Source organism: Cherax quadricarinatus, chromosome 56 (assembly GCF_038502225.1).
Source record: "Cherax quadricarinatus isolate ZL_2023a chromosome 56, ASM3850222v1, whole genome shotgun sequence".
Classification (NCBI taxonomy): Eukaryota; Metazoa; Arthropoda; class Malacostraca; order Decapoda; family Parastacidae; genus Cherax; species Cherax quadricarinatus.
In genome coordinates this window covers 18602703-18617170 of record NC_091347.1, presented here as the reverse complement: position 1 = coordinate 18617170, position 14468 = coordinate 18602703, and the positions used below count along the sequence as shown (strand labels likewise).

At 39.1% G+C, this 14468-nt stretch overlaps 1 protein-coding gene across 2 annotated transcripts in view; it reads right to left on the bottom strand.

Annotated features, from left to right (window-relative positions):
• Psa (puromycin-sensitive aminopeptidase) overlaps nt 1–14468 on the bottom strand; it is a 100396-nt gene that overhangs the window by 24759 nt on the left and 61169 nt on the right. For both annotated transcript variants that reach the window (XM_070097123.1, XM_070097122.1), the window contains exons 11-12: nt 6322–6427; nt 3304–3523 (exon numbers count right to left, since the gene is read on the bottom strand). In XM_070097123.1, the coding sequence (XP_069953224.1) occupies nt 3304–3523; nt 6322–6427 (326 nt within the window). The remainder of the gene's footprint in view (nt 1–3303; nt 3524–6321; nt 6428–14468) is intronic.

The window sequence follows — 14468 nt, the reverse complement described above, 5'->3', positions numbered from 1 at the left end:
CTTCACACCCTTACAAGAGTATTGGTACCACTATACTCTCGTACATTCTCTTCTTTGCCTCCATGGATAATGTTTTTTGTCTCCACAGATACCTCGACACACCACTCACCATTTTTCCTTCATCAGTTCTATGGTTAAGCTCATTCTTCATAAACCCATCTGCTGACAAATCTACTCCCAAGTATCTGAACACAGTCACTTCCATACTCCCTCCCTCCGATGTGATATCCAAATTTTCTTATCTATGTTCACTTTCAACTTTCTATACACACCCTCCCACACTCATCCACTAACCTTTGCAACTTCTCTTTAGAATCTCCCAAAAGCACAGTATCATCAGCAAAAAATAATTGTGTTAACTCCCATTTTGTATTTGATTCCCCATAATTTAATCCCACCCCTCTTCCCAACACCCTAGCATTTATTTCTTCTACACCTCCACCTATAAATATGTTAAACAACCATAGTTACATTACACATCCCTGTCTAAGGTCTACTTTTACTGGAAAGTAGTCTCCCTCTCTCCTATACACCCTAACCTGAGCCTCACTATCATAAAAACTTTTACAGCATTTAGTAACTTACTATTTCATACACTTACAACATCTGCCACACTCCTCCCCTATCCACCCTATCATATGCCTTTTCTAAATCCATAAATGCAATGAAAACGTCCCTACCTTTATCTAAATATTGTTCGCTTATATGCTTCAATGTAAACACTTGATTTACACATTGCCTACCCATTGTATAGCCTCCTTGTTCATCTGCTATCACATGCTCTATCTTACCTCTTAATTCTTTCAATAACAACCCTACCATACACTTTACATGGTATACTCGGTAAACTTATTCCCTTATAAGTTTTACAATCTCTTTTGTCCCCCTTTCCCTTATATAAAAGAATTATACATGATCTCTGCCTATCCCTAGGTACCTTCCCCTCTTTCATACATTTATCGAATAAAAGTACCAACCACTCCAAAACTATATCCCCCCCTGCTTATAACATGATCCCATCAGTTCCAGCTGCTTTACCCCCTTTCATTCTACCTGCCTCATGCACCTCCTCCACACTCACATCTGGCTCTTCTTCACTCCTAAAGGATGTCATACCTCCTTGGCCAATGCATGAAATTACTGCCTCCCTCTCTTCATCAATATTCGACAGTTCCTCAAAATATTCCTGCCATTTTCTCAATACCTCCAACTCATGTACTAACTCCCCTATTCTATTTTTAACTGTCTAATCCATTTGTCCCCTAGGCTCTCTTAACCTATGTAACTCGCTCCAAAATTTTTTCTTATTCTTAACAAAAATTGTTGACGGTGTCTCACCCACTATCATTTGCTCTCCTTTTTTCACTCTGACCACTCTTTTCATCTCTCTTTTACTCTCCATATACTACATCTTTCTTATATCACTTCTGCTCTGTAAAAATCTCTCATATGCAACCTTTTTCTCTTATATCACACCCTTTACCTCATCATTCCACCAATCATTCCTCTTTCCTCCTACACCCACCCTCCTATAACCATAAACTTCTGCTCCACATTTTAATACTGCTGCCTTTTTAAAAATATCCCACCCCTCTTCAACCCCCATACTACCTATACTCTCATTAGCCCACCTTTCTCCCAATAGCTGCTTATATGTCATCCTAAGTTTCTCTTCCCTTAGTTTATAAACTTTCACCTCTCTCTTACTTGCTGTTGCTGTTTTCCTTTTGCTCCATCTACCTCTTACTCTAACTGTAGCTACAACTAAATAATGATCTGATATATCTGTTGCCACTCTATTAACATGCACATCTTGAAGTCTACCCATCAACCTTTTATCCACCAGTATATAATCTAACAAGCTACGTACTTTCATTATGTGCTATATCATATTCTCTATGTACTTACTGATCCTCTCCAGGCCCCTCTTATATTTTTATTCCCACAAAAAATAGAAAATTTACTTCAATGCAGACTAGTGCATTATTGTAATAATTGTACAAATAATGTCAGTGTATTCCTAAATGTGTATTAGACAGGCCAGTTGAAAACGTATAGGACAAGTAACGTCATTTGTGTACTCTGGAATACCATTGTCCAAAACTGAACATTTCTGCTGCTTTGAGCTCAATTTCAAGCTACTTTCAGTCCTGAAACTAATGAAAATCATCTCTATTTCTGTAATATATTTTCCATTCTAACAAAGGAGACCAAGAAACTGAGAATACAACCATAAAAACATACAAAAATACACTGCAAAGTTGCTAGTTTAAACCAAAAACACAGTTGCAGTTATTTCTTATTATGCACTGTGTGCTGCAGGATTTTTTTTATATGGTGCACACTTACCGCATAGACCCAGTCGCTCACATCTAGGCCCAAATTTACTGCTCAAAGGATATCTGAGTGAGCTGAGCTCATGGTGTCATACTACAGGACTGACACTGGCTTCAAAGCCGTGATAATACAGGACTGACACTGGCTTCAAAGCCGTGATAATACAGGACTGACACTGGCTTCAAAACCGTGATACTACAGGACTGACACTGGCTTCAAAGCCGTGATAATACAGGACTGACACTGGCTTCAAAGCCGTGATATTACAAGACTGACACTGGCTTCAAAACCGTGATATACAGGACGACACTGGCTTCAAAGCTGTGATACTACAGGACTGACACTGGCTTCAAAGCTGTGATACTACAGGACTGACACTGGCTTCAAAACCGTGATACTACAGGACGACACTGGCTTCAAAGCTGTGACACTACAGGACTGACACTGGCTTCAAAACCGTGATACTACAGGACGACACTGGCTTCAAAGCCGTGATACTACAGGACTGACACTGGCTTCAAAACCGTGATACTACAGGACTGACACTGGCTTCAAAACCGTGATACTACAGGACTGACACTGGCTTCAAAGCTGTGATACTACAGGACTGACACTGGCTTCAAAGCTGTGATACTACAGGACTGACACTGGCTTCAAAGTCGTGATACTACAGGACTGACACTGGCTTCAAATCCATAATACAACAGGATAGACACTGAAAGTGTTAACAAGCTTACATTTCACAGTAATATGAGTGGAGGGTAGAATAGTACCTCCTTGGGTTACTGTCTACCATCCTACTTCCTCAGTAGATAAAAAAAAATTCCAGGTATCCTACAAAATGGCTCTTAGACCTTAAAATTAAATACACATGTAATAAGGCAAATACATAATACAAAACACAACATAATACTGATTTAAAATCTCTTTCTAAAATGCCCAAGAAAATGGAGACTTCAGACTTACTTTCCCCTGGTTTGGTCTCCCAACCGAGCTTCTGGCCAATCTTAGAGAAAAGCTGTCTGACAAAGGCCGCAAAGCTGGAATGGAAGTCTGTGTGCGAAAGCAGCTGATTAAGATGTGCTACACAATTGTGTACTGCAGACCACACAGTGTAATCAGTCTCGTCTTCAAAGGCTCGCAAGACCTTAAGCACCTCCACCGTGCTTGTATGACCTGCCAAAACCTGTTAAACAAGCACACCATTTATTGAAGTTTGTGAGATGAAAACTAAATATGAAAGACAAAGTGTAAAGAATCTAAAACAACAGCACAAGTGAAGGAAACTTACAAGATACTAAATATAAAGTTTCAGTGTGTGTTTACAAAAAAGGATATTTTAAATACAGCAGATCTGAATTAGAAATAACTAAAAGAATACTGAAATAACTAAAAAAGGAGTAAAGAAAATACTGGTTATTGACAAGAAAAAAGTAACATGGCAACATAAAATACCACCATGGATTATAAAAGAATGTGTAATAAACAAGGGGCTAGTAACTCCTTCTCCCGTATAAATTACTAAATTTAAAAGAGAAACTTTCGTTTTTCTTTTTGGGCCACCCTGCCTTGGTGGGATACGGCCGGTGTGTTGAAAGAAAGAAAGTGTAATAAACTTAAGATATCCACTATTGAATACTTTTAGGATTTCACCACAAATGCATAAATTGGCAGACCAATGAAAGATGGTGCTCAGTGTGCCAAACTATTGGCCTGCTTTGTTAATAAGCTGTTGTAGAACTACTGGCAAAAGCCAATAGATAAAAGTGGATAGAAAGCCTGGGGAACAAAAACCTAATAACTTAATTTATTAATTTTTATCAAATTCCTGTACTGTATAGTAAATGTGTTAAGATATTAAGTCACACAAACTGTTTAAGAAATGAATGGGCAGACTTTATCTAAATCATAAGAACACTTTCATTAGTGTTCCTCAAAATATTAATCTAGAAACTATAAAATATATGCAAATAAAAAGAAAATTATTACAATGGATGCAAGATTTTATTTAAGTAAAATATGCAGTGATAAAAAAAAAAAGGGAGGAGTCTTCTTAGCCACTTGAGGGTCCGTTGAGTTGTTCTACGTGTTTGAAGCCTAGGTCTGTGCCGTTGTTCTACGGTGTGAGCTCAGCTCACAGAAATAAGGAGTGAGCAGTAAATTTGGGCCTAGATATGAGAGAATGGGTCTATGTGGTAAGTGTGCACCATAAAAAAAAATCCTGCAGCACGCAGTGAATAATGAGAAAAAAAACTGTGGCAGAATGGAAGATATATTACAGAAATGATTTTGATTGACTTTAAGGACTGAAAATAGCTTGAACCTGAGCTCAAATTAGGGGAAATGTTGGATCTTTGACAATGTTCAAGAATAAACAAATCACATCGTGCATCCAATGCACATCAACTAGTGAATCTAATATGTGTTCATGAAGGCACTAATATTACTTATTCAATTATTACAATATTGCATAACAGTAAGTGTGAATAAAAAATAAAAATGGAATTCATGTGTAAAGTCTGGAAATGTAACTAATTAACAGAGGAAATGTTATTTTAGTGCCAGGAATGCCTGCACTGTTTATTCTGGACTATTTTGAAATTTTTGTAAAATTGGACAAACTACCAATTTCTGATCACTTTACTGGGTAGCTGACATAGTTCATTAGGTGGTTTCTTGTGCTCAGTCACTAAAATGGAAGTAATACTAGTGAAATAGCTAAGAATATGAACTGGAACAATGTAATTGGCCAAAAAAAAGACTCAAAGTGGACAAAATTGCCAATGCATAAATATTGCTGACGCAGCAAAATTCGCAATAGCGTAATTTTGCCAATTTTCCATTAAATTTCCTACATTTTGTTTTCTTGCCTTCAGGAAAAGCTTCTCTGCCATTTCATAAGAAAAAATTAAATTATTTTTTTAAATTATTGGACCCAGTAGACAAGTCTCAGATCACAGGGTCTGGACTCTTCGAAGGATTAAGGTGGCCCGGTGGCCTGGTGGCTAAAGCTCCCGCCTCACACACGGAGGGCCCGGGTTCGATTCCCGGCGGGTGGAAACATTTCGACACGTTTCCTTACACCTGTTGTCCTGTTCATCTAGCAGCAAATAGGTACCTGGGTGTTAGTCGACTGGTGTGGGTCGCATCCTGGGGGACAAGATTAAGGACCCCAATGGAAATAAGTTAGACAGTCCTCGATGACGCACTGACTTTCTTGGGTTATCCTGGGTGGCTAACCCTCCGGGGTTAAAAATCCGAACGAAATCTTATCTCTTATCTCTTAAGGTGGTGTTAAGAGGAGGGTTCCGCAAGAATCAATATTTGTCCTAGTGATGTATTTCATTCACATAAATGATTTGCCAGAAGGAAATAAAAATGATGAATGTTTACAGGTGTTGCAGGGATCTTATGCAAAATAAGCAAATAAAAATTACAGAAAATCCTTACAAGACAACTTGGATAAATACAAAATGGAGAGAAATATGGAGGACTGAGTTTAATGCAGACAGTTACTATACCTTTACCACCTTCCTGTATATTAGGAAAATTAGTGTGCTTACAGAGTATTATTTTATTTTATTAACACATCGGCCAATTCCCACCAAGGCAGGGTGGCCCAAAAAAGAAAAACTTTCATCATCATTCACTCCATCACTGTCTTGCCAGAGGGATGCTTTACACTACAGTTATAAAACCACAACATTAACACCCCTCCTTCAGAGTGTAGACACTGTACTTCCCATCTCCAGGACTCAAGTCCTGCCTGCCAGTTTCCCTGAATCCCTTCATAAATGTTACTTTGCTCAAACTCCAACAGCACGTCAAGTATTAAAAATCATTTCCTTCCAGTCACTCCTATCAAATACGCTCACGCACGCTTGATGGAAGCTTAAAGAGTAATAAACATAAATTGATTTCTTAAGAAAAAAAGAACAATAAATAGACACATGTAGACACTTCATATAAAAGAACATTACTTACCATGGAGAAGAGATCATCAAACACACCCAAGCGGTCGAGAGGTGGAAGGCACTTAGTTTTCATTGCAGGGATAAGTTGAGTTAACATCTCGGGAGTGTACTGTGTCCTGGAATCAGAAAGGAAATAAATACAAATATATTGTTTCACAATCATAATTGTGAAACAATATATACACAAATATATTGCTTCACAATTATGATTATCTTAACTTGCACAAAAAATGTTATGAATTAATACTTGCACACTTTAAAAAACTCACTATTATTCATTGCATATACTCATAATAATGACCCTGATATTAGCAGTTTGGAGGGATGTTGTGTATCTTTATACATATATGCTTCTAAACTGTTGTGTTCTGAGCACCTCTGCAAAAACAGTGATTATGTGTGAGTGAGGTGAAAGTGTTGAATGATGATGAAAGTATTTTCTTTTTGGGGATTTTCTTTCTTTTTGGGTCACCCTGCCTCGGTGGGAGACGGCTGATGTCTGTACTATACTCCCTTGGTTGCAGAATAGAGGGCCATTCCACAGTTAAGTAGGCTACAGCAGGACTCGAGTTTTTGATAAGTTAGTTATTACGACAAAATTTTAATCAGACTTTAAATTCAACGTGACATAGATCATTCACAAGAATAGCATCTCATCTGCTGTTACGCTTGCCTAAATTTACGTAAGCTGTGGAAAGTTATTTGAAAAATTATATACAATGGCTCTCAAAAGTAATACAGACCTTCCCTTTCTTACAAATTTCGTTGAAAAGCAACAATGTGAACAATATATAACAAAAACTGTAATACTTGGTACTTATTAATATTTTGTCATCTTCCCCTTGGTCTTGATGACCATTTGAAACTGCTTGGGCATGCTTTCACTCAGATTCCTGAAGTAATCAATGGATAACTGGTTGACCCAAATGTTCCTGATCTGCCGCTGCAGGCACAACATGGATGATATGTGGCAGGATTCCATATCTTTTTTGTGATATTCCAGGCATTCTCAATAGGACTGAAGTCCTATTGGGGGGGCACTATCATACATAAAAGTGCTGCAGCCATGAATTTTAAAAAATATTCAGCAGATGGTCCTCAATAAAGGTGATGTAGTGGTCAGCATTCATTGTAACATTATGGGGAAGGAAGCACAAACTCCCATAACCAAGTAAACCAACCCCAAATCATGACAGATTGTGAGTGATTTATGGTGTTCACTGAGTATGCTGGGTTGTACCTCCTGATTGGGGGGGAGGAGGGGGGAAAGGCACCTCATCCTGCTTGGATGATCTTTAATACACTGAAATGTGATGTGAGGGAAAAGTTCAACAGATAGGAGTATCGAGCAAGTACATGGTAACAATAGTTTGATTGCTGGCTACTTCTTAAGGTAGGGGAAGTCTAGCTCCCGTTATCCCCCACCCCGAAAGTGATAGTTTGATTGCCGGCTGCTTGTTAAGGTAGGGTAAGTCTAGCTCCCGCTATCCCCCCCTTCCTTCCCCCCCCCCGAAAGGTGACGTGTGGGGCTCCGGTCAAACAGTAATCACTCGACTCACAGCTCCCAGCACTACTGTAAGTACATGCCTGCTCATATTTTAGTGGACTTATTGGTTGAAAGCTTCACTTTTGACCAATAATAAACAGTCCCTTCAGCTTTGATATCTCATAAATATTTTAATAATCACCATGTCTTTTAGGTATTGTACTTATCATGGAGAGTGATTTCTTAAGCAGTGGGTAACCTGTCTCTCTTTACAGCTTGGAATGACAGATTGGGTCACCTGCCAACCAACAAGAAGAATTGATGGAGACGGACTAAAGGCCTATCTACCTGTTATGTATAGACGCAGGACATAACCCCTCATCATAGCAGTGGTAACGAATCTGTTTTCCTGTCATCTGGACTAATTATTCACGGCTATAGACTGTGAAGAACGAGCCGGTGGGTTGTTACCAACACCTGCGACCCCCCACCCACATCATCAGCAACGGCTACGATTTCAACAACACGCAGTGTCACCAACACCAGACACCCCAGTATCACTATATATATTAGCGTTGAGTTCAAATGTTATTTTTTTCATTTCATTTTTCTTTCAAATAGGATATACCTTTCATGTTTCCTTGTTTTATGTTTGCTTTAATAAATAATAAAGTGTTTATCTTTGTGAATTATTTCTTTTTCTATTCATTAATTTTCCTGAGGAGGAGCCAGCCTTGGTAATACTGTCTGAAGTTGTTACAGGGCTGAGTAAGCCTTCGCAAGTGGCGACCCTGCCAGGATCAACTCGACTGAATCAAGATTCAACTCCATCTCGAATCTACCATTGGAACTTCAATGCCGCATACAACAGACGGTTACCACCAGCCATGAGTAATCATTCTCTATGGTAGGACTACGGTACAGGTATTTAAAAGATTTGGTGATTGTTATAGTCTCAATTTATTGTAAGTCAAGTCAGGCAGGATATAATAGTTAATTCTGCCACCTTTTTTCGAGCTTGAAACACTTTGGAGGATTCGACTCTAGGGACCCGAGATTTTCCAGTGACAATTTGTTTCATTGAGCACTTTATTATATCAAGGGAACTGTCGTAGGACACTCTTGATTTGTTGATGAGAAGATTGGATGGTCAAGGGACCCCATTCTACTTACTGTTTGCTCGGAGCCGGCATAGAACCCTTCGTTTTCATTAATACATATTACACAAATAACCCGCACATAAAAGACAGAAGCTCACGACGACGTTTCGGTCCGACTTGGACCATTGACAAAGTCACACTAACAGAGGAGGAGCAGAACGGCTATATATAGGCAGGAAGAGGTGGAGGTAGTAGTAGTGGTAGAAGTAGTAGTAGTAGTAGTAGTACAAGAATTGTATATAATACCGGTATTATATACAATTCTTGTACTACTACTACTACTACTACTTCTACCACTACTACTACCTCCACCTCTTCCTGCCTATATATAGCCGTTCTGCTCCTCCTCTGTTAGTGTGACTTTGTCAATGGTCCAAGTCGGACCGAAACGTCGTCGTGAGCTTCTGTCTTTTATGTGCAGGTTATTTGTGTATCGTTCCAGTCACGGTATTGTGCCTTTTTGTTATTTAATACATATTGTTTAATTGAGGCAGGGATCGAGCCCTCTGGTTTATTTATAGTTGGAGCGGAGCAGGAATTGAACCCTCCGTTTTCTTTGATACCCGTTTCATTTTCCCCCTGATAGTTTAAGTTGTTCTTGCAAGTATGGAGGAATACCAGTTTTGGATGAACGCTGGAAGTAAGTTAGGAATAACAGGGAAAAATTTAGAATCTTTCATTAGTGCTAAGACCCAGGAAAGACTTGAAAGAGAGAGAATTGAGAGAGAAGAGAGACAGAAAGGGAAAGACAGGAGGAAAAGGAGAGAGAGAAAATCGAAAGAGAAGAAGAAAAGGAGAGAGAGAAAATCGAAAGAGAAGAAGAAAAGGAGAGAGAGAGAATCGAAAGAGAAGAGAAAAAGGAGAGAGAGAGAATTGAAAGAAAAAACCAAGATAAGACAGTTAGAAAGAGAGAGAAGACAAAAAGGAGCGTGATAGACTTGATCGTGATGAGAGAGCTAGAGAACGTGAGGAAAGAGCTAGAGAACGTGAGGAAAAAGGTAGAGAACGTGAGGAAAAAGCTAGAGAACATGAGAGAGAGAAAAAGATCGCGAGCTCGAAAAAGCTCGCCTTGAATTAGAAAATAAAAAGTTAACTCTTACACAACAACAATTAGAGGAAGGAGTAATTGAACATATGCAGCTAGGGCACATATTCCAACACCTAATTTACCTCCCTTCACAGAGGGTGAAGACATTACTTCATACATTATCAGGTTTGAAAATACCGCTACCCTCTGTGAATGGCCTGCTGACACCTGGGCTACCAGGTTAGGAATGTTATTTTCTGGTACAGCTTTGAATATCTATGCAACTTTGTCGCAGGATATCACATGTAATTATAACCTACTGAAGAAGGCAATCCTTAAAGCATATCAAAAAACCACTAATTCTTACAGGAAAGATTTCAGGTATGCCACCTTACAGCATGGCCAAAACTTTCAGCAGTTACAAGTAACACTCTTTCGTTTGTTCGACTTTTGGATAGAGAGTTCAGGAATTGATCACAGTTATGAATCTCTTAGAGACTTCTTGGTTGCTGACCAGTTCCTGACAGTTCTTCCCCACCAGATAAGAACATTCATTAGAGAATGTAACCTGATTAAAGCTGAAGAAGTTGCTGAGGCTGCTGACCTGTATGCTGAGGCTCACAATTCCTATAAAGACCTAAAGGGATCGAACCCTAAGGGCAAGGGTTCATCAGATCTTAAGAAATCAAAGCCTCTAGTGGAAAGTAAAATGACTTATTTTATTCCTGTTTGTCATTTGTGTGGTGTTAAGGGACATAAACGTCCAGATTGTCCTAAGAAGGTCCAAAAAGTTGGAAGATGTTTTGAAGACTGCAATGACCAAGCACCCTTCTGTTCAGGAACAGTTAATGGACTTAATGTATCTACCATTTTACGAGACACTGGATGCACATGTATAGTCATTTCTGATAAGCTGTTCCCTAACCTTAAAGAAACTCATTCCTCTGCTATACTTTCAGACTACTTGGGCCGTACGGACACTTTTCCTACTATCCGTTGTTACATTAGGTCTAAATGGTTCACAGGTTGGTCTGAAGACGTACTAGCTCCCATCACTTCTTGCTCCGCACTAATAGGTAATGTAAAAGGTGCCATTCTTCCTTCTGAGGTTGACCTTTCATCACCAAAGATGGACATAAGCTTTTCAGATCTTCTTCCTGTAGAGTCAGAGAAGCCCCTCGAAAGTTCAGATGAGACAATGTCTCGTGAGATTCATGTGGGATTAAAAACCAGTGATGCTACTCTTGAAAGCGAGGTAGTAGGATCACCAGTTCACTTGTTAGATGAAAGTGAAGATATCACCTCCAATACTATAAATGTCTTGACTAGGGCTCAGACCAAAGCCCAGGCTTCTCCTACTGTCCATCCTTTGATGTTCCCTGACTTTAAGCCTTTAGATATATCGAAGGACTCTTTTGTCAATTTACAATGTAATTGCCCTTCTCTTCAGAATTGCCATAATGCAGCTAGACAATATCAAGTTATCCAAAGGAAAAACTTTTCATATAAATTTGAATATATAAAAGGTATCTTGTATAAGTCAGTATTCAAATTAAATTCAGATGAGATAGACTATTCCATCTTAGTTGTTCCAAGTCAATGCAGAGAGACTGTTCTTAAAATGGCTCATGACCTGCCAGTGGCCGGACATTTCTCGCATCGTAAAACCTTAGATAAAATTAGAGAAACCTATTTTTGGCCCAAAATGTCCTCAGATGTCACTACCTATTGTAGATCGTGTAAAATTTGCCAACTGTCATCCTCCCGAGGTACCAGGCGAGTACCTATGGTCAAAATGCCAGTCTTTACGGTACCCTTTGAAAGAGTAGCTATTGACATCGTTGGTCCTTTATCACCACTTTCATCTGGGGGACATAGATATATATTAACATTAGTTGATTATGCTTCGAGTTTCCCTGAAGCAGTACCCTTAAAGACCATCACTACTACAGAGGTGGCTGAAGCCCTTTTGTCCGCCTTCTCCAGAGTTGGCATTCCTAGAGAGATTTTGTCTGACTGTGGGACACAATTCACATCTGACTTAATGCAACATCTCTACCAACTTCTGGGAGTGAAGCCTCTCTTCACAACACCATATCATCCCAGCTGTAATGGGAGGATTGAGCGCCAGCATTTGATTCTCAAGTCCATTTTAAGGAAACTTTGCTCCCTTAAACCTAAGGAGTGGCATCGTTACCTACCCTGTGCTTTGTTTGCCATGAGGGAAGTTCCCAGTGACTCTTTGGGGTTTTCACCTTTTGAACTTCTCTATGGTAGACAGGCCAGAGGTCCATTGTCCATCCTTCATGACTTATGGACTAATGAGGACGTAAAGGCTGAGGTTCAGTCTTCTTATCAGTTTCTCCTTGACCTTAGATCCAAACTTGAGGAGACCTCTGACATAGTTTCGAAGAACTTAAGCTTGTCAATGGACCAGTACAAAACCTATTTTGATTCCAAAAGTCAGAGAAGTTTTAAAGTAGGGGATGAAGTTCTGGTACTCTTGCCTATCAAGTCAAATAAATTATTAGTAGCATGGAAAGGTCCATATAAAGTATTAAAAATTTGCGGGAAAGTTGACTACCTCATAGAAGTCAAGGGGAAACCTAAGCTTTATCATATCAACATCCTTAAGAAATATTACCGAAGAAATTCGGTTAACTGCCTTAATAACTTTGACTTAGTTTTTCCACACGAACTTGATAAGACAACTGAAGAATGTAAGGTGTGCGTAATTGACTCCTCTAATTTAGACTATGACAGAGAACTACATGACTTGGTGACTCTTGACCATTCGGGCACAACCAACATTAATATTAATGAATCTTTGGATGACCATAAGAGACATGAACTACTTCAATGTGTGAGAAGCTTCTCAGACATCTTTACTGATATTCCAGGTGTTACCTCCACGGTAGTCCATAAGATTGACTTAGTGACGGACAATCCTATCAAACGGAAATTATACCCAGTTCCAGTTCACCTTAGGGATGCATTTGACCGAGAGGTAGACAAATTATTAAAACTAAAGATCATATTGCTCACCAGTAGTCATGGTTAAGAAGGAGGATAATTCATATAGACTTGCTATTGACTTCAGAGGCCTTAATGCTATAACTCGGTGGGATGCTGAGCCTATGCCCTTAATAGATAGCGATTTACACAAATTTTATGACGCTTCCTTCTTTTCAGAGATTGATATTGCGCAGGCATATCATCAAGTAATGTTAGATCCTTCTTCTAAGCAGTACACCGCTTTTCCTACACACCAAGGACTGATGCAGTATAGAACTATGCCCTTCGGTTTGGTAACTGCCTGTGCTACCTACGTGAGACTGATGAGAAAGGTCTTGGGTAATATGCCAAATGTTTCAGTTATTTTGATAACATTTACGTAATGACATCCATGTGGGGCGAACATATCCAAACATTAACATCAGCTTTATGTAGGTTATGCTCACATGGCCTCACTGCCAAGCCGAAGAAATGCTTCCTTGGATATAACAAGATTAGATATCTTGGACTGATACTTTCTAATAACTCTCTGCAGCCTCTCCCCAGTAAGATCAAAGCTTTATTAGAATTTAAATTCCCCAAAACCAAGAAGCTCGTGCGTAGCTTTCTTGGTTCTGTAAATTTTTATGCACGGTTTATCCCGAACCTTACTGATCTTACAGGCATCTTATCCGACTTCCTTAAAAAGTCTGTGAAGGAACTCCTCTTGAACTTTCCGACGTAGCTCGGGAAAAGTTTAATGAGATTAAAAATATCTTCTCAAAAGACCCTATACTTAAGATTCCAGATATTAATAAAACATTTTGTTTAAGAACTGATGCCTCCAATACTGGCTTAGGTGCGGTGTTACTACAATACTACAACAGCAGTAACAAACATTGACTGGCACACTGAGCTAGAAATCTATAGATATTGACGAATGTTTTAATAATTTTCTAAAAAAGACCCAATACCTTTATAACAAGCACTGCCCTAAAAAAACTAAACAGATGACAGCTAAGAGACTGAACAGTCCCTGGCTAACACCCAGCATTCTCAAATCCATAAATACAAAACACCGATATGAAAAACAGTACAGAATGGGTCACATAACCAGAGACCAAACAAAACGTTACTCGTCAATCCTAACCAGCCTGATAAGAAGGGCAAAAAAATTGTATTATGAGAACAGATTATCCAACTTACGAGGTGATATAAAAAAGACCTGGAAGACCCTATCAGAAATTCTGGGAACAAAAAAGATATCACGACATAGCGAAATAAAATTAGCAAAATCAGATGAACCCCAACTCCCACCAACAGAAACAGCAAACAGACTCAATGATTTCTTCTCCACTATAGGCCAAAACCTTGCCAATAATATCCCAAGCTCAGATACCCCACCAAATGACTACCTCACTGGCAACTACCCGAACACACTGTTCCTAGCTCCGACTAACCCATACGAAGTCTCCCTTATTATCAACGCA